A 17,736-nucleotide genomic window follows, 5' to 3' on the forward strand; every position below is an offset into this window, starting at 1 on the left:
AACAACTTTTCTGTTCCTGTCTGTGAACAGATCTAATTTGGCACGGATGTAAGTCAGGGTGACCAGCTGTCAATTTGAGCCTTTTTTTCTCAAATGATTGCAGACCGCAAAGTATGGTGATAAAGACTTCATTCAACAGGCTAGATAAACCTTTTTCACAGTTTGAGGGTTACTAAGTAGATGCTGGGAACAGAAGCCCTGCTTTTGTCTGAGAATTTTGTAGCTAAAAATTACATCTGAGATTACTGCAACTTTAGTAGGTTCATTTTGGGGTTTGAGTTTCTGGCAGTATTTTATACACTTAATTTCTGTTTCCTGTGTGTGCTCAATTAGCAAGTGCTTAGTGATGAAGACAGAATATTAACGAAAGAACCCTTAATTTCATGTGGTAACTTGCTGAACAAGAGTTTGTACCGGTATTTGTTCTAAACCTCCAATACAGCAATTGCATTCTTTCTACAGAAGGCAATATATAATTCTTTAATACAACTCTGTTATTCTTTAGTGGGAAGAATATCCAATACTTGCTTCATTGCATACAATGAGTCATGAATTGAATGGAGGTCTGTTGGTAAAAGAATTTCTGGGTTGGGTTTTTTTTTTCTTCTTCTGTTTTGCAATTTGAAGATTTTGCAGTGAGAAAGTAATATGTAAAGTTCTTCAGGGTTTGTTTTGGAACTTTATGATTTTCTCTTTCTTTTCATGAAGTGAAACAAACCACCAGGAGTCCAAGATGCCTTCCTCTTCATCAGAAGAAAAAGTCATGCCAGTTGCAACAAAGCCACAGCTTTCTGAATCCCCAGAAGCAGACAGTGAATGTATGTACAGTATGTTGGAGATGTGATGCGAGTTGAGGTAGCTGAACTCCTGAAGTAAAATGTGTGGTTTGCTATACCATAACAGGTGTTTTAGACTGAAGCAGTACTAAGATGTTACTGCTAACTTCCGTTAAACTGTACAGAGACCACCTTCCTCAAAGAAAGTGCTTCTAGAAAATGCATAGTGAATGTTCCTGTTCTTGATAAAGATACTGAGAAAATTGGTAGGATTAAAAATATTGGAAGGGGAGATCAGTTCTCTACTTTGCTGATGTACACCACTGCTAATGTGCATACTATGGGATCTGCTGCTTGAGTTATTATTTTAAAAGATGATGCATTCTGGCTGTGAAAAATAACTAGCCTTTCCAGCCACCATTTTCTCTGTTGTTCCTTTTCTCTATGGACTTACCAGCTGATTTTACCCTTTCCTCTTTTTAATTAATTGTGAGGTTGCCTCCTTTACCACATGGATAGTTCTGGCTTCTAGTTTATGGAGGAAGCCCAGTGTATGTGACAGGATGGAAAACTGTGTTGTTTGTTCGTGTTCCCTCTGTTACTTCCTGTTGCTTAAACCTGTGTCATTTATATGGCAGTTGAGTTAAAATTATATAAATCTCTTCCAGCTGTGATAGGTGTCCTTGACAGTGAGGATGTGGTCAGTGCTTATTCAGAGAGACACCTTGAGAAGTATGTGGATTTGCCTAAAGAACCTAACCTAGAAGCAGCTGAAGTTGAAGCTGAAGTTCCTTCTCCACAGGAAGAAATAACTGGTTCTAACAGTCTTCCTAAAACTGAGGAAATTAACGTAAGTAAACTGTTTTCCCCTTTTCTTTAAAATCGAAAACTCTTTGCAAATGGAGGGCAGTCCTTTCTTCCTGACAATGAGAAGGCACACAAAACCATCTGTGTTTCTTTAGCTGGTTAATACAAGTTAAAACCTCATTATGTAAGTACAGATATGTTTTTCTGTACCTGTAATACAGAATGGAATCTGTCAAGATTTGGGACTTTGAGAACTGTAGTAGCAAACGATTCCTTTCTGACACAAACAGTTCCCTATAATGAGTTAATTTTGGTGTCGAGGTATTTCCAGCTACTAAATTTTTATTATTATTTTTTTTTACCACACCTTTTAACATCTAAACTTTTGTGAATTGTGAATTTTAAAGGGTTGTTCATATGGCCTGTAAGTCAGAACTGGAGATTCTCCAGCTGTCCCATGTTTTCCCCTGTTATTCTGCTGGGGCTGATGAGTGAGCTGAATTCATTGTGGATGTCCTCTGAGTACCATTTTGAAGGAAACTGTCCATTTCTGACAGGATTATCATCACAGGAATTAGTAATATTGATCGGTCTTAAGTAACAGAAGATGCTTTTCAGTGTCCTAGATTTCGGATAAAGTCACCTGGGTAGTCACTCACTTAACTTGTCATGGCTTTCCAATTCAGAACAGTGCTATAGAGAAGATTATTATAGACTTGGGAATACATAAATCACTTATGGGGAGAAATGAAAAATTTGTGATGGGAAGAAGGAAGTAGGGACACGAGGTGGTCACAAAGCTTTTGGGGTCACCCGTGTAGCAGTTACAGTGAAGGTTTTTCTGCTTTCGTTTAACTGGTGCTTACCGATTTATATGTACACTGGGTTTTGGCTTGTCTACCTTCACTGAATTTAGGACAAACTACTTGCAGCTTTCTTGTTCATAGATACATAAGCATAAAAGGAAAGTTTTTGCAGACAAGTCTTTCCTGAATTTTTTGAAGGATGGCATATTGCTAGTATGTGACACTTTAGCAACTTTTGGCAAGGCAGGAAGCAAGACAAAAAGCAGATTCCATGGAGACTGCTGTGGAGTGTGTTCTTCCTTCTGCCACTGCGGGCAAGCACTGTGACTTAGAGGCTTGGGCAGAGGTGTTTACACATTGATTCAATTCTCTTGACCATTTGAGTCACTTGAAATATGTAACAGGTAGTACTGTTGTTCTCAACATACAAGCTCAGGTATCTCAGGTGGATCTAGAAGGAAAGAATAATTGCTCAACTACAAAACACGAAATGGAGCTATTTAGAATATATGTATTGCCTCTTGCAATCCAGGTGACTCCTTAAAATGCAGTGCTGAGTTGTCAAATGGGCCGAGTGTTGCGGTCACAACTATCATGACTGAAACTTGGGGGGCATAATTCTACTTGAACTTGGGTCGGTGCAGAGATGGTCACTGTGTGGATTTGTAGTCAGTCCAGAAAGTACTGCAATGTGACGATAACTGCCAGTTGTGTATGCAGCTTGTGTTGTAAAACTGCTTGCTTTGTTTTGTTCATGGGTGGCGGCAAACCCTTAGTCAGGAGCAGAAATACCAGCAGTAGAGCATGTGGCTGCATGCACTGAGTATTCTGTTCTCTGACCCTTAAACGTATAAACTTGTGTTTTAGTGGAGAGTACTTGTATGTTGCTAACTTTACATTAGAGGGTGATCAGAAAGGAGTAGCAGCATTTCACTGTCCTCAGTTTTATCTAGCTCAGTTTGAAGTTAGTCTGTTTGGTGTAATTGGTAATGTATTAACAGCCATTTTTTTAATTTCAGGTTATTGAATGTAGTGTGGTTAAGGCACAAACCTCAGAAGAAGCACCTGAAACATCACTGTACAGTGAACTGCGTCCGTCAGACAACCTTCAACACAGCTGTGGTACTATAGAGCAACAGTTCGCTTGTGATTTGCCTGATAATGAGGGTGATGAATGTGATGCAGCTGAGGGAGATGGAGAGCTTTTTATACCCCAGAGTAATTTTACTTTAGTCTTAGAAGGAGATGAAGGGGAAGCGGAGATGGGAGACCCTACATTAGTAGATGATTCTAAAGCGTCTGGAACAACAACAGAGGCAAAACCTGTGAGCTATTTAGGAAACACTGAAAACCAAGAATACATTACAAACTCGGTGTCTACTGTAACTACTGATCAGGAGTCTCAGAATACCGCACAGTCACTCCCATATGTGCCTGAACCCATTAAAGTAGCCATTGCTGAGAACTTACTGGATGTAATCAAAGACACAAGAAGTAAAGAATTTACATCTGAAGCTGTGGAACAGTCTATTCATGAGACGATAGGTAAAAAGGTAACTCGATTCCAGAAGGCAAAAGCTCCCTTAACAGCTGTGCCAGAAGGAGTGGAAGATGAAACCAACAGACATCAAGTAGGTTATGTCATCACTCCGAGAACACGTGGCAGGGGACAGCTGAGAAGTCTGAATATTCCATCTGCAGGTGATGGGCAGCTACAGAACATGGAGAAACCGGTTCTGTTTGGACTGTCTCCCAGGAGAAGTACCAGGCGAACAAAAGAAGCACCTGAGACTTCTAGCCTTCGAACAGAAGAAAATGCTCAAGAAGAGCAAATACCTGTGACGCCTGTTACTCCAAGGAGAGGTCGGAAGCCTAAACAAGCTAATATAGAAAAAGTAGAAAGTGGCCGTTCTGATGATCAAACATCGTCCGTCAGTACACAGGCCACAGCTGTTACTCCAAGAAGAGGTTTAAGGAGAGCAAAGGAAGCTGCATCTGCACTCTTGGAAGAGGCAAATGAGGAAACATCTCTTGCCAAAGGTAGCATTACTGCTTCTGCTACTCCCAAAAGGACTAGAGGAGGGAAAAGTTCAGTGGGAGATCCAGAAACTGGTCAGACCGACACTGATCATAAGATAAAAACAGCAGTCAGTCCCAGCAGAAGTGCAAGAAAACTGAAAAGCATTAGTTTACAGTTTCCTGAAGATACTGTCAAGGATCAGGAGGTGCAGCCCAGTGACCAGCTTCTACCCGTGCCAACTAAAAGAGGCAGAAGACGAAAGATAAGTTCATCAGAAGTGTCAGAAAATTCTGACCTTAATCTGTCTAAACCATTGCTTCCTCAAACAGAATTTAAACTTCCTGTCACTCCTAGAAGAAGTGGTAGGAAAGGGGCGCAGAATCTCCTGGCAGACACAGAATCTGTCTCCACTCAGGAAGACACACCTTCAGGTGGGAAAGTGGAAGTCCTTGATACTCCTAGGAGGAGAGCAAGAAGAATTCCACAGGCTAAACCAGAAAAAACAGATACTCATGAGCAGACACCTGCACAGCCAAATGAGGAATCGGCCACACCCAGGACTCCAGTTAGGACAGGGCGACGGGGCAGAAAGAGACGATCAGTACAGGAGGAGAGCACAGGGGAGGAGGCCTTCCCCCAAGGACCCGGTGGCAGTCCTTTGCTGCCTGAAGACACAAACCCATCAGGATATAGCGAAACAGCAAGAGCTTCAACAGATCGTATTACAAGAACCAGATCCCACAAAATTGCCATGCATCAGAAACTGTCAGTTGAGGAAAATGAGGCTTTCCTTTTCTCTCCTCCTCTCACAAAGCTGACAAAGAAATTTAAAGGTAAGTGCACTGTGTTTATACACAAAATAGGGCATGTTGCTGTTTTGAGTATGGCTTTAAGTATTGTCAAGAATGTAAGCATGCAGACTAAAAAAAATTGAAAAGAGTTAATTAAATCTGTCTGAACTCTACATGGATGGCTCCTTGTGGTGGAAGTAGGCAAGGACGCTGCTCTGAGTAGAGTGAAATGAAATTTAAGCTGAATTTTTGTCATGAGCTTGATTTCTGTCAGTTTTGAAAACTGGAGGTTGTATGTCACTATGTGATTGCTCTCCCTTCCCTCCAACAGCGAAATAAAGATGATGTGCTTCCAAATTCTGTTCAGTTTTTAGCTTAAAATGAGATGCATCTTGCAACAAATTATGTAGCCATTTACTTGTGTGATGTTTTTTCTTGGGCATAAACTTCGTTAGTGAAGTTACTGTGCAAAGGGTTCATTTTATTAGAGTACCTAATAATTTATTTTGAAATGTATAAATAAGGACTGTTGATATCTCTTGAGCATATATCTTTGATATTTACATAGTATCTTTGATTATATAAGTGCAGACAAAATCACTACACTGGCTTATTTTTGGTTTACGAGTTGCTGTGGATGAGTGAATTTATAAGCCTAATTAGAGCTTTTATTCAGAAAGCTGTTGTGCTCTTGATTATCAGCTGTAATTTAATGTCACTCTCCTTTTTGTATAATGTACACACATGTTAACAGTGCATTGTCATTTTAGCTGAGAAAGCAGACCATCCTGTGCAGCTGAAGGATTTAGACCCAGACTTGTCTTCCCAGTTTGTCTTTTCACCCCCTCTTTTGAGGTCAAGAAGCAAAAATGTATCTAGCATTTCCCGAATTGTGACAGAATCAGTAAGTAAAAGCTCTGGTTGTCTCATGTTCTTGATTTTTGCTCTGCATTGCTTTTCCAAGTCATGCTTTGCATTCCTTTGCCTTTTTCCTTGAAAGATTATCTAAAAAGAGAGTTGTAAATACATCAGGTAAACAGGGTTTTTTCCTTTATGAAAACTAGCTTCAAAAATAAACATTGTATCTGTGTAAATCAAGAATTAATAAGTATTGCTTTGCATTTAACAAAAGGCACAGTGGACTTCCTTAAAGCTTACCTGATGTGTTACCTGTTAATTTCAGAATTTGACCTTTATTTATTGACCAGATTCAGTAATTTGAGATGGAACGTTTGTTTTTGCAGACAGAAACTGTAATGCTTGTGAAAATAACTGTGGCATGACTTCTTCATAAAAGAAGCATTCATGTATATTCTGTAAAAGTGTAAGAACTCGTGCATGACTAATGTTTTTGCTGTCTTAACATAGGAAATTCCAACTAAAGAGGAAGAGGATACTAAATCCGTAGAGTCTGTGGGAAAACACAGCTTGAAGAGAGGTAGAATTGCAAAATCAAAAGTGAAGAAAACAAGCAAGTATGAAATTCTTCTTGAACACTTACATACATTACTTTGTTGTGGTAGTGATTCAGCTGCTAGCCCCTAACAACTTGTTCCTCACTTGGCTGAGTAATTGTGCTGTGACTTTACCATCCTGCCTGTCTTGCTGCTCTAATTGGTACCTTTTTCTCTGCTTAATGGTTTAGTTTATTAATGGAAACAGAAGAGGGAGGAGATAAAAAGGGCAAGTGGATCTTTGCAATGATAGCATGCAGTGCTTCCTCATTGTCTTACTCCACTGTATGAAAAACACATTATTAAGGTCTTTAGTTCCCCATACAAGGCAGGAAGAGGTTAGACAATGAGTAATGAGAACTTCTTGTTTCTGGTTCTTTCTGGAAAACTTTGAGGGTATTTGACTTTTAAAAGCTGTGGTGGGGTGTTCTGAAGGCTGGTACGACTAGTGACTGAGAATGTTTGGGGCAGTCTGGTAAGGAATGAAAGCAAAAGGAAGTTTATTTATATACCTTTTCTACCTTGATACCATCTCTGAAGAAACTCATATAAAATTCCTTTGTGTGGATTTGTGTAATTCCATTTTGTTTGGTTTTTCCTCTGCTAAATACTGTTGGTGATAAGAAATCAGTTTGATACCTTTCTCTTTTTTCAGAACCACAAGAAAAGAAGGTTCTTGGTCACCTCCACCAGTGGAAATAAAATTCATCTCTCCATTTGGAAGTCCAGTGGGTGGAACAAAAAGCAAACAGAAAGAAACCACAGACATGGCAGAGAAGACTCTACGAAAGACCAAAATAAGACTGTCTAATTTTCCAAAGCCAGTTGTGCGCCGGAGGATGCTGTAACTGTTTTTTAAGTTTATATTGTACACCACTGTTTGTAAAGTCATCAAAATTGTGTGGATTAGTAAAAATAAAAAAAAAAAATCATCTAATTTGGAAGAGATAATTTATATAAATTATTGTAAAATTTCATAAACAAATGGTCTTCAATAAGTAACTCCATATGGAGTGTTGATTTCCTCAGCCAATGCAGTTTTCTATTTTATATTAAGACTTCATACATTTATATAATATGTAAATACAGCTTATTTTAGGAATGTTAATAAAAATGTATACTTCAAATATGCTTACCGTCTTACAGCTTTTTGAGGGAATAGTGGTTGAGTGATCTGTATTGCTCAGAAGTTTTACTGTTGGTTTGCAAGAGTTGCTGACCCTCAAAAGTGAGGCCAGAAGCTTTTTAAGCCTTTGAAAAGTTTGCTTAGAATTCTTTTAACAAGTCAAGATTTGAAACGTAGCGGTTTAAATTTTGAAAGTTTTGTTTGACCTTCTGGCACAAAGAATTGGGTTCACAATGCAGAGGGGTAATTGCTTACATTCACGGTTGAGTTGTACTGTATTGAAGTCAGAATGTAAACAATTGTATTTTAAGCTGTGCAATATTTTTTGTATTTGTCTTAAAACTTTGGGAAAGCTGCTCTTTAATTCATAAAACCTAGATCACACCTCAGATGTTTCACTATTTTTTACAATTTGTTGTCAGCAAAAAATTAACTACAGAGGATGTGATGCTTACAGTAGCATAGCACATGTAAGGGAGTATTACCCACAGACTTCGAGATTTCAGCCAAAATTATTTTCATAAGGCTAATAGAAATGCTGCTGTCATTGAAATAATTACTGTCTGTGAACATAGTTTGCAATATTTGAAGCCTGCATATCACAGCACTGAAAACCTGATGGTAAAGCTAAAATAATAGTCTGGAAAAGGTACAAAAACGTACAGAAGTATTAGTTACGAACCATATTAATGAAACAACTATTCAGAAATAATCTTGGGTAATGGAGTAAATGCCCCTAGAAAGGTTCAATTTGTAAAAATAAATTCAGAAAACCTATTCTTTTAAAAGTGGCCATGGAAGTACTATTTTGGTGTGCAGTCTTTTAGACAATGGATTATTTTTATGTATGTTAATTTATATCTGGATGCAACTTTGAAGACTACAGAATGGTGGAACCTGATATTAAACTTTTCATTTAGTAAAAACTACTACAGTTACTCTAAGAAATAATTTATTGGATAACTAATACCTTGTACGTAGTGGATGATTGTATTATTGACAGACCAAGCTTGGAAAAGAAACTCTTCCTGGGGCCATGATTTCTGTATCTCGGAACCGGTCATTCTAGAGAAGTAGTCGCATGCGCTTGCATTTTTTTCTCCTCGGGATTATTCATAACTGAGAGAGATTTAAAAAAGCCAAATGTTGACTGTGAAAGTGGCACGTCAGGTGAGACCTTTCAGTCAGGTCAGGAATTACTTACTCTGAATATTTTGTATTTGAACTCTACAGTAGAAATACGGTCAAAGAGGAAGGGTGGGGGGAGTTCTAGCTGTACTGTTTTTAAATTCGCATACTACAGGAATGCAGTGAATAGCTCAGAAAATGGAGTAAAAGATCAAACTTTCCAAACTAGAATAGAAAGTGGGTGTCAAATCTGTATGTTTTGTGTGGTTCACAAGATTAATTATTAAATACTCCAATTCCTGATCAGGCAGAATTGACTGATGAAAGGCTCGTGAAGATTGCCTCACAGGGGTTTCATATGTTTCTCACAGTACTTTTTTATATGAAAATCAATTAGAACTAAAGAAAACATTAGCTAATTTTATGATTAATTTTTAGCAATTTTTAGCCTTTTCATTATAGCCAGCTCAGCTAAATTATCCTCATTTGGCAGTGCTTTGGAGGGAGAAAAGAAAGCAATAGTCATAACAAAAAGATTGGCATGCGATTTAGTAACTTCCTGTAAAGGTTTGAAGTGGTCTAGTCATGTTTTATCTTAAAGGAATTTTAATACAGTTATCTGACCTCTGGGCTTGGGGAGGTTTTGTGCGTTGGTTTTGGTTTATTGTTTGTTTTGGGGTTTTTTTCTGTTACTTAATGCATCTTTCTTGGGTGCTGACCAGTTTCCCCAGGGAGCAGTTTAAAAAGGCTGTAAATGTCATGCGTCACAAGGAATGGGATTTCAGAAAGTTTAAAGGACAGAAGGAAACAGAGCCAAAATCCATTCTTTACAGCCCAGGTGAAGGAAGTGTAACTAGTTAATAATAAAATGGCAAGGCAAAGATGATTTTGTAATGAAGTGAAGAAAATTGATTTAACTTGGCTGGTTTTTGTGTAGGCTTGCGACAAGTACATGAAGGGTAGAGTGGAACTGATCATTTCAACAAGGGTGAGAATGCCTGAGTGCATGGGCAGTGCCTTTTAAAAGATCAAAATGGCTTGGGGTTGAGTGACTGAGCGGGCTAGGAGCCTTCATAGAGAATTGCAGCTGTTTGCACTTGTACCTGAGAGGAAGATAATATTCATGGTGCCGGAGGAGGGCATGAGGGGTCTGTGAAGGCAAGAGGGGTTGATGCGTCCTTGTGGACGTGTGCAAAAGGCTATGGAGCCAGAGAGCAGCAATTCTCTTGAGAGCAAGATGAGAATTTTCTGCAGGCTACTCAGTACAGTTCATCACGAAATAGAGCAATTCTGAAGGTTTTCCATAGGAAATTAAATTACTTGAGGGGTGTGGGTTTTCTCCCCCTAAAGAAAAAGTGTGAATTTCTCACAGTGTTTTGAGGAATCTGCTTTGATCTAATGTTAGTTGGCTGAAAGCCGAAGCTAAATTGTGCATGTGTACCTTTGGGGCTCTAACCCCGGAGAAAATTCCTCTGGAAGGTTGTCTGCCTTGAGGCAGCAGACTGTCACCTTCTAGAAAGAATAGAAATAGGTGTAATGATAAGACTTTATTTCCAGGAAACACAGAGTAGGAGGTATTAGTGAAGGGCTAATGAATATTAATAAGGTTAAGGGATGGTGTCAAAAGGGGATTTGTCGAGAAATGTGTCATTAGAAATGGTTCCCTGGGTTACTACAGAGAGTTAACACAAATACTCCCAAGACCCTTTTCTTCAAATGTTTGGAAGCCAAGGCTGAGGAAAATATTCATTCTAGGTTGGAACATGAAAGAGACTTAAATTTGATTTACTTTTGATAGCCACTTAGTGCTTAAGGTGTTAACTGATTCACGTTGACTTAGGTTATTTGCCTTAATATTTATATAGCCAGCATGCAAATAAGGCTGCAGATAACTGATTTAATCCCCCCATCAAAACTTCCTCGCATGGAAGACTACTCTCAGGGTTGTCAGTGCAATAAATTTCTTTACTGCAATATTCATCAGTCCCCATGTAACCAATCAGGAAGTGCTTAGCTGGTGGTTTCTGGTGGGGAAGGAAAAAAAAAGCTACAGGCAGAAGCCAATACATACTTTGTCATGAGCTGTTAGGCAGTACTTGCAACCCATTAGCTTAGGGCAATCCGAAAATATTAGAAACACTAGAATTTCAAGTAATAAGATAGCATTTGTTTCCTCTTTTGTTTGTACTTTTGCTTTCTGTGCAAGGCTTCCACGTTTTCATTCCAGGAATGCTTTTTTCAGCAGTCAAGATAATGAGTCTCTTTGATATGCTTGCGGATAAATGTACTGTGGTTCCTTTTGAATTAAAGTAAAGCTGTTCCTAAAATAAAATGCATTTTCCAATGCGCTCTGCTGTGTGGATGGCCGATATGTGAGGTAGAGAATAAAAATGGAAGTTATGGTTACTGATAATGTCCGTTTGTTCAGGTCACTTATTCCTTGGCTGTGTTTATCCCACAACAGTTGTTAGTGGGGTGCGCAGTGCTGCTGGACTAAAGTTCAGACTAAAACGTGAATTATTAGCGAATGACTGATTGCTTTTGTTTTGATACTACAATTGTAGTTTTAATCCACGAAGACAGAAGGATGCAGGAAGTAGGTGTGTGATTTTTTGTGAGCACCAACAGCAGAAGCATGTGTGACCCTGGGAATCCAGGACACAGGAAAACATTTACTTTCCATCTGGCCTGTTGGTCTCATAGTGGCTTCTTAAAGGACAAGAATTGTATGCTCATCTTGCCAGGATCCAACACTTACACAGGTCAGGTAAGCTTTTATGCAAAGAACCAAGTAAAAGCAGTTTTAGCTAATACACAGTTGTAGACTGGTCAGTTTGTTTATTTCCTGTTATTAACATTCATGCAAGTGTAATGCAAATGACTGGCATTTACCAGTTTACCGGTTTGAAACATTATCTAGACTTCATCTGCATTTCTGTCATCTTGTAACTCAATATTACTTTCAAGTGTGTTTGCAAATCTTGGTTCCCAATTAAACTCTTAGTGGGGGCAATCCTTCCAAACAGCAGTGCTTGTGTGGGCTTGTGCTTGCTCACCTATGAAGATGGGTTTGGTAATGTTTTAGACCGGTCTTTCATGGTTGTGGTCAAGGAGTGCTGGAGAACGCCTGGCAAGGTTACAGCACTGCTCTGCTGGTGTACAGTCAGGCTGGCTCAGGGCAGAGCCATGCGATGATCAGATACGGTGCAGAGGCCTGATGCCCGTTGTGTGCGAAGAGCTCTTCAGAAGCACATGGAATTGGGAGAAGAATGAGCAATGCCAGGTGGGATTATCACACAGTGTCATTTATTTCCAAGATCTTTCCAGCTTGTACTTTAAAAGACTCTTAAATCTTTTTTACTAATTGTTCAAGCACTGATCTTCATTTACCTACCATAAAGCAAGCTGATCTTTTAACAACTGTTAACACTTCCTAACTTCACTCTTGCACAGGGTATTCATGATAGTCTTTGCAGCACTTCAGTAAAGAAAATTAATGTTTTCTTTTGCACACCTTTATATGATACAGAAGCTTTATAGTGCCATACATCCCCTGTAGAGTAGGAGAGATGTCTTTAGCCTTGCAGTACAGCTTTTGTACCTGCTGGATTCTCTCACTCATCATCATCCTTCTGTGCTAGTGTTATAGCACTGCTGTAAGCAAAAAGCTTCACTCCTGTGCAGTAGTTCCCATGTCTACCAAAGTATCACCCTGATTACTGAAGGCTGCTTGTGATTTACTGCTGTGTTACTTCCCTTCCTTCCCTTCCAAAAGAGTACTATGTGTTTGGTTTTTTTGCCATAACCAGCCTTCTCAGCTCTGTGCCAGCAGAAATGATGCAAGAATGCCATTTGTGAGCATGCTTCTATTTGCCTTTAACATCATCCACTGTGCACTCCTGTGATAAACACCGCAGTGAAAACTCATTCTTCCTCTCTTGCTCACCAAAGCAACATGGAAATGCAAAATGTTAATTTGAAGCTGAGTTACTGCTGTTGTAGACAGTCCTTGGATAGAGGGAAAATAATTATGCCCTGGTTCTTTATTTTTACTTTTAATTTTTAACCATAGTCTTAGTGTTACAGACCAGGCTGCTTCTCCAAGTTGAATTTATTGTTGCAAAGCTTAATGTTTGATGCCAGTGCCTGCCAAACAGTGAAGGGATATTACAAATCTGTCCTCCAGCGTGTTGCAATGCAAGCTTTGACACCAGAAGCATGCTGTCACGCTGTAGGTTCCCATGTACACCCACGTTTAGAGAGCCCCAGAAGATCAACACAGCCTCGAGCCCAGCTGTGCTCTGTGCCCCCACCTCTCACTCCTGGCTGGGACACCGATCTTCCCAGGGGTGGTTGTTCCTCCTGCTCCCTGACAAGCCCACCCTGGAGTCTGCTACCAATTTAGATGTGAACATGTGGCTAGGAGAAAGTATGGCCGCTATGCCCCCCCCCTTGCTGCACCTTAGACACATGTGTCCCGTGACTGTGGTTCCCAGTGCAGCTGCTGGTGCTGAGACACTCCCTGCTGACACCACAGGCATGTGGGCTTCTGTCACGTGTGACCTGGCTTGGGTTGCTGATGCTTAACTCACTCGCCCCATGATCACCAGTTGCTGGCATCGGGACCCTTCTATGATCTAATCACTGTAACAGATGTTCTCATGTTGCATGTACCCTTATGCAGGTAATATATATGACCAGAGCTGTTCATTCAGAAATCAGAAATTTGGGCTTTTTCTTTCTTCAAATAGCCTTGAAGATAAATTCTGTTTGAACCAACCTGCACAGCTATCGAAAATTAACATTTGCCCTTCTTGAATTTTCTACAGCGCTGTCTAGATGCTTAATAACAATACTTAAGCAAAATGATTTATTGACACATATGGTGGGTCCTCTAGATAGGAGCACTGTGATTCTAGCGGCAAGGTTTGAGACGTAAGGACGCAGAAGTGACTTTTCAACCTAATTCTTGTCCTTTCCGATGCTTAAGGCTGTCCTTTATGATGTTATAAAATCTGTTAGTCTGACAGAACAATATGTTATTTAGTAACGTGTTTATAAGGAGTGCTGTTTGAATACAGATGGGTGATTAACCTAGACAAGTGTGAATTACTCCTCTTACAGCACTCGCTTTGTTCTGTGTGATTAAATGATTTTGTCAGAAACTTTTGAATATCTTTGTTACACGTGTGGCTGTATGTATCATAATAAACCTGATCTCTACCGTCTACAGAATTCCCTGGCCCTGCTCTTTCATCCAGCTACGATCAAAACTGTGTCCTGGCAACATAGGAGGATTATTCAAGCCCTCATGAGCCAAGGAGAGCACAGACGAGCCCTCAGATACTTACAGATGATGAAGCCATCGATGTCAAGCAGTAGTGAAGTTCGGCTTTTCCTCACCGTGTTGTTGTCCAATAGGTAAAAGAACCTGTCCCTCCATTCTGGCACTCCAGTATTGTGACGGGTGCAGAACAAGGGGCACAAATCACCAACCCCTACATTTCCTTAAAGCTTTGAATACAGTAGTTTGGGCCATTTTGGGGTTATGCTATTAGTATTCCATTGCATTTCAGCCAAATGAATTACTGGTATTCCTTTGTATCTCAACCAAATGAACTGCAGGTGCATGGTGGAGGCCTGGGCTCTGTTGCACCAACACACGACTAAGTTAAATACGGAAGAGCTGTTAAAGCACATGTATGAGCTCTGCCAGGAGATGGGACTAATGGAAGACTTGCTGAAGCTGCCTTTCACCGACTCTGAACAGGTAAGTGTGGACAAGAAAAAAATCTGAATTGGAAAGAGAAGAGGCAGAAGCACAGTAGATTTTTCCAATGTGTTCTTTCCCACAGGAGTGTCTGGAGAAGTTTCTGCAGACCCGTGCTGGTGATCAGAATCATGAATTTCTTCTAGTCCACCGTCTGCAGCGTTCCAATTATATTCCAGCACTGCAGTTGAATCAGTCAATGAAGGTTAATCTTCTGGTAAGTGTAATATTTGTGTTGGATTTGCAAGTATATGTTAGGAGTTACTCACTGGTTGTGGTTGGGTGCGCTTGTGGTGAGGTGCAGTGAACTTGTAATCAGTTAATGTTCTGCTTTATGCTTTTCATTCATCAGGGTGATCGTGATCCTCGCTTGAGAGAGAGAGCAGTTGCCAGAAATTCTATATTAGAACAGTATGGCAAGATCCTTCCTAGAGTTCAAAGGAAGCTGGCTTTAGAGAGAGCCAAGCCTTACCACTTGCCTTCCTCAGTCTTAAGAGAAGGTAATTTTTAGGGGGCAGATATACTGGACAAGTAACCAGCGCTTTGATTCCACAAGGGTGATCTTCTTTCTCTCTTGCATTCCAGTTGCAAGACCAAAGCCATTATCAACAGTAGCAAAACAAGCTAATGCAGGACCTGTGCATACAAGAGCAACTTTCATCAGTAACGTGTTGTCCAAAATTGGAGAAGTGTGGGTAGGAAATGAGCAGAAAACCAGTTTTTTACAGTATGATAGGTAAGCAGCCTTTTAATAACATTTCATCTTGAGCTGTGTATTTGGAAAGGGAGAGAAATCCATGTCAATTACGTTAGTGTTTTGGAGGGAAGGTGACCTGAAGAAAGCTTTGTCTGGGTTTTTTGCACATGCAGTATATAGCATTTCAGAATTGGTACCATCATCAGTTACATTTTCCTTTCAGTTCTAGCCCTAGAGCTACAGAACCACCAGCACATCCTCTCCCTGCTGCAGAGTTGCCCGATGCATTTGTTGGGACACCAGTTACAAAATTCTCACAGAAACGTTCCAGGTATAGTAGATCTACAGAATGGGTGTTTCAAGAAAGGGCTCCTATTTGTAAATACATACATGTGTGTGTGTGTGTGTGTGTGTGTGTACACGTGTGCGTATGCATGCGTGTGTATTCTGTCTGTCTTTGCAAAGTCTTCTGTTTGCATTGGGTTTTGTATCTGCTAAAGAAAAGGTCAGCTGAGGGGAACACACTGAGAAGTAGAGAATTCGAAGTGGTCCCAGCATTGACAGGTAGAGGAATTTCCTTCTGACGCATGCGTTACGTCACTTGTTCAACTTAAAGTTGGGTTATTCTTGCCTCAGAGGCGGAGATTTAGGACATTAAGCACAAACGGTAAAGAAGTGATTTCTCGTTCAGTGTTTTTGTTAGGTATCATCTCAGATTTCTTGAACACAATTTTGTCATGCATTGTTTATGTTCCTGTTTGAAATTGTGCCTCTTAACAGATTGCTGGATTCGGTGGTTCGTCCTGTTCCTTCGTGTTCTGCAGAGCAGGGTGGTGGCTGGCAGTCATCATGCAGAGATTCTACTTCACTCATGGCATCCAGCCCAGTGAATTCAAATCCGCAATGTTCCGCCTTACAGAAGAAGTTTTTAAGAGCATCAGAGCTGAATCTGCTAGAGACTCCTCTGGTAGTTAAGGTTTGTGTTCTAAAAGACCAGTAACAACCAACCACAACAAAAGCCTGTAAACGGTCTTCGAAATGAACCCCCCAAAGTACTAACGCAAACACTGTTGGATTCAAAGTGTGGAATCTTTTCAGCATGCATGTATGTGGTTATTGTACATACAGAACTTTCAGAGCAGTATGTTGGGAACAGGCTTGAATGGGGAAGGCTTTAGTTCTGAGTTAGTTGCAGTGTGCAGGAGGTTTGTGAAATCCACTTGCTTTCATTGCATGGATCCAAGTTAAAATTGGACTTTTCAGTATACTTAGATCCTTAAAGGTGCAGTATCTGGCTTAACCATCTCATTTAAGTGCTCAATAGTTCTCTATAGTTTGATATACAAGCAAGATGCATATGCTACAGTTTCGTAATCCAGTTCAGTGAATGACAGCTGAGTGATGTAGGTTAAGTGATGTTAGCCTATGTGGAATTCAGTGATGGCTTTTTGCAGTAATTTTACCCATTAGTTGTTTGGGTTAAACTGTGTTCCCATTCACAGCCATCACAATGTTACAATAAAAGAAATACCATTTGACCTGTCATCTTGGTGCTGATCTTTTTGTCTTTGCTTGCTTGAGCAAAGCAGTTGTGATCTCTCAGGAGTTCTATTTTCTTCTTATATATTGTCCGTGTCATGAAGCTAGTTTCATTATCCTCCTTTTAATCCCCTGTAAAATCTTTACTGAGCTAGGAAGACCTGAATGCTTCTATATGAAAAGGCGGTGTTTTTATAGCAGTGTCTTCTGCTGAAGAAAGCTGTACTGTTGGCTGTTCCCTAGCCCGAAAGCTCTTGGATTAGCCTCTCACCTTGCACAATGGACAGCATTTGTAGAGTTCTCCCTCTGGAAGCCATCAACTTCTTACTACTTTTGTTCTGCCAGTTAGATTCCCTGATTCAGCTCATTATGCAGTTAGTGAAGGAACTTACAAAATCAGGGGCTGAACAGGGCGTGTGCTAGTACGTACATGCATAAGCTTTCCATCCATGTACTAACAAATTGTCATGCTCTAGTTTTGTTAGGCATTTTCTTGCCTGTTACAAAGAGCTATTCACTTCAAACAAGAGGCTCACTTATTTAGGTTGTCATAGCTTTGCGATGTGGGACAATACTGTAGCAAAGATGATTATAGCCTTGGGAGTAGATATATCACTTAGGGGAGGGCAGTCACAAAGCTTCTGGAGTCATTCAGGTAGCAGTACTGAAGGTTTTTCTGCTTTTGTTGTAACTGGTGCTTACTGATTTATACATGCGCGTTGGATTTTGGCTTGTCCACCTTCACTGAATTTAGGACAAACTACTTGCAGCTTTCTTGTTCATAGGTATGTAAGCATGAAAGGAAGTTTTTTCCTAAATTGA

General features: G+C 40.1%; 2 protein-coding genes across 8 annotated transcripts in view; both read left to right on the forward strand.

The window, feature by feature from the left end:
* The window catches only part of AHCTF1 (AT-hook containing transcription factor 1), a 43,895-nt gene extending 35,186 nt beyond the window's left edge, over positions 1-8,709 (forward strand). For all 7 annotated transcript variants that reach the window (XM_061471106.1, XM_061471112.1, XM_061471110.1 and 4 more), the window contains 6 exons: positions 709-818; positions 1,445-1,626; positions 3,409-5,242; positions 5,971-6,104; positions 6,569-6,675; positions 7,310-8,709. In XM_061471106.1, the coding sequence (XP_061327090.1) occupies positions 709-818; positions 1,445-1,626; positions 3,409-5,242; positions 5,971-6,104; positions 6,569-6,675; positions 7,310-7,502 (2,560 nt within the window). In that variant the 3' untranslated portion in view covers positions 7,503-8,709. The remainder of the gene's footprint in view (positions 1-708; positions 819-1,444; positions 1,627-3,408; positions 5,243-5,970; positions 6,105-6,568; positions 6,676-7,309) is intronic.
* Positions 8,710-14,090: 5,381 nt separating this feature from the next.
* Positions 14,091-16,475, forward strand: LOC133278401 (protein ELYS-like). Its single transcript, XM_061471105.1, has 7 exons — positions 14,091-14,329; positions 14,534-14,678; positions 14,764-14,895; positions 15,031-15,178; positions 15,264-15,414; positions 15,605-15,706; positions 16,156-16,475. The coding sequence occupies exons 1-7, from the start codon at positions 14,106-14,108 to the stop codon at positions 16,373-16,375; spliced, it is 1,122 nt and encodes a 373-aa protein (XP_061327089.1). The 5' UTR covers positions 14,091-14,105; the 3' UTR covers positions 16,376-16,475.
* Positions 16,476-17,736: the final 1,261 nt, after the last annotated feature.

This window comes from Pezoporus flaviventris, unplaced genomic scaffold, assembly GCF_033815535.1.
Source record: "Pezoporus flaviventris isolate CSIRO_AGI_PZ_B2104156 unplaced genomic scaffold, CSIRO_AGI_Pfla_v1 ptg000066l, whole genome shotgun sequence".
Classification (NCBI taxonomy): Eukaryota; Metazoa; Chordata; class Aves; order Psittaciformes; family Psittacidae; genus Pezoporus; species Pezoporus flaviventris.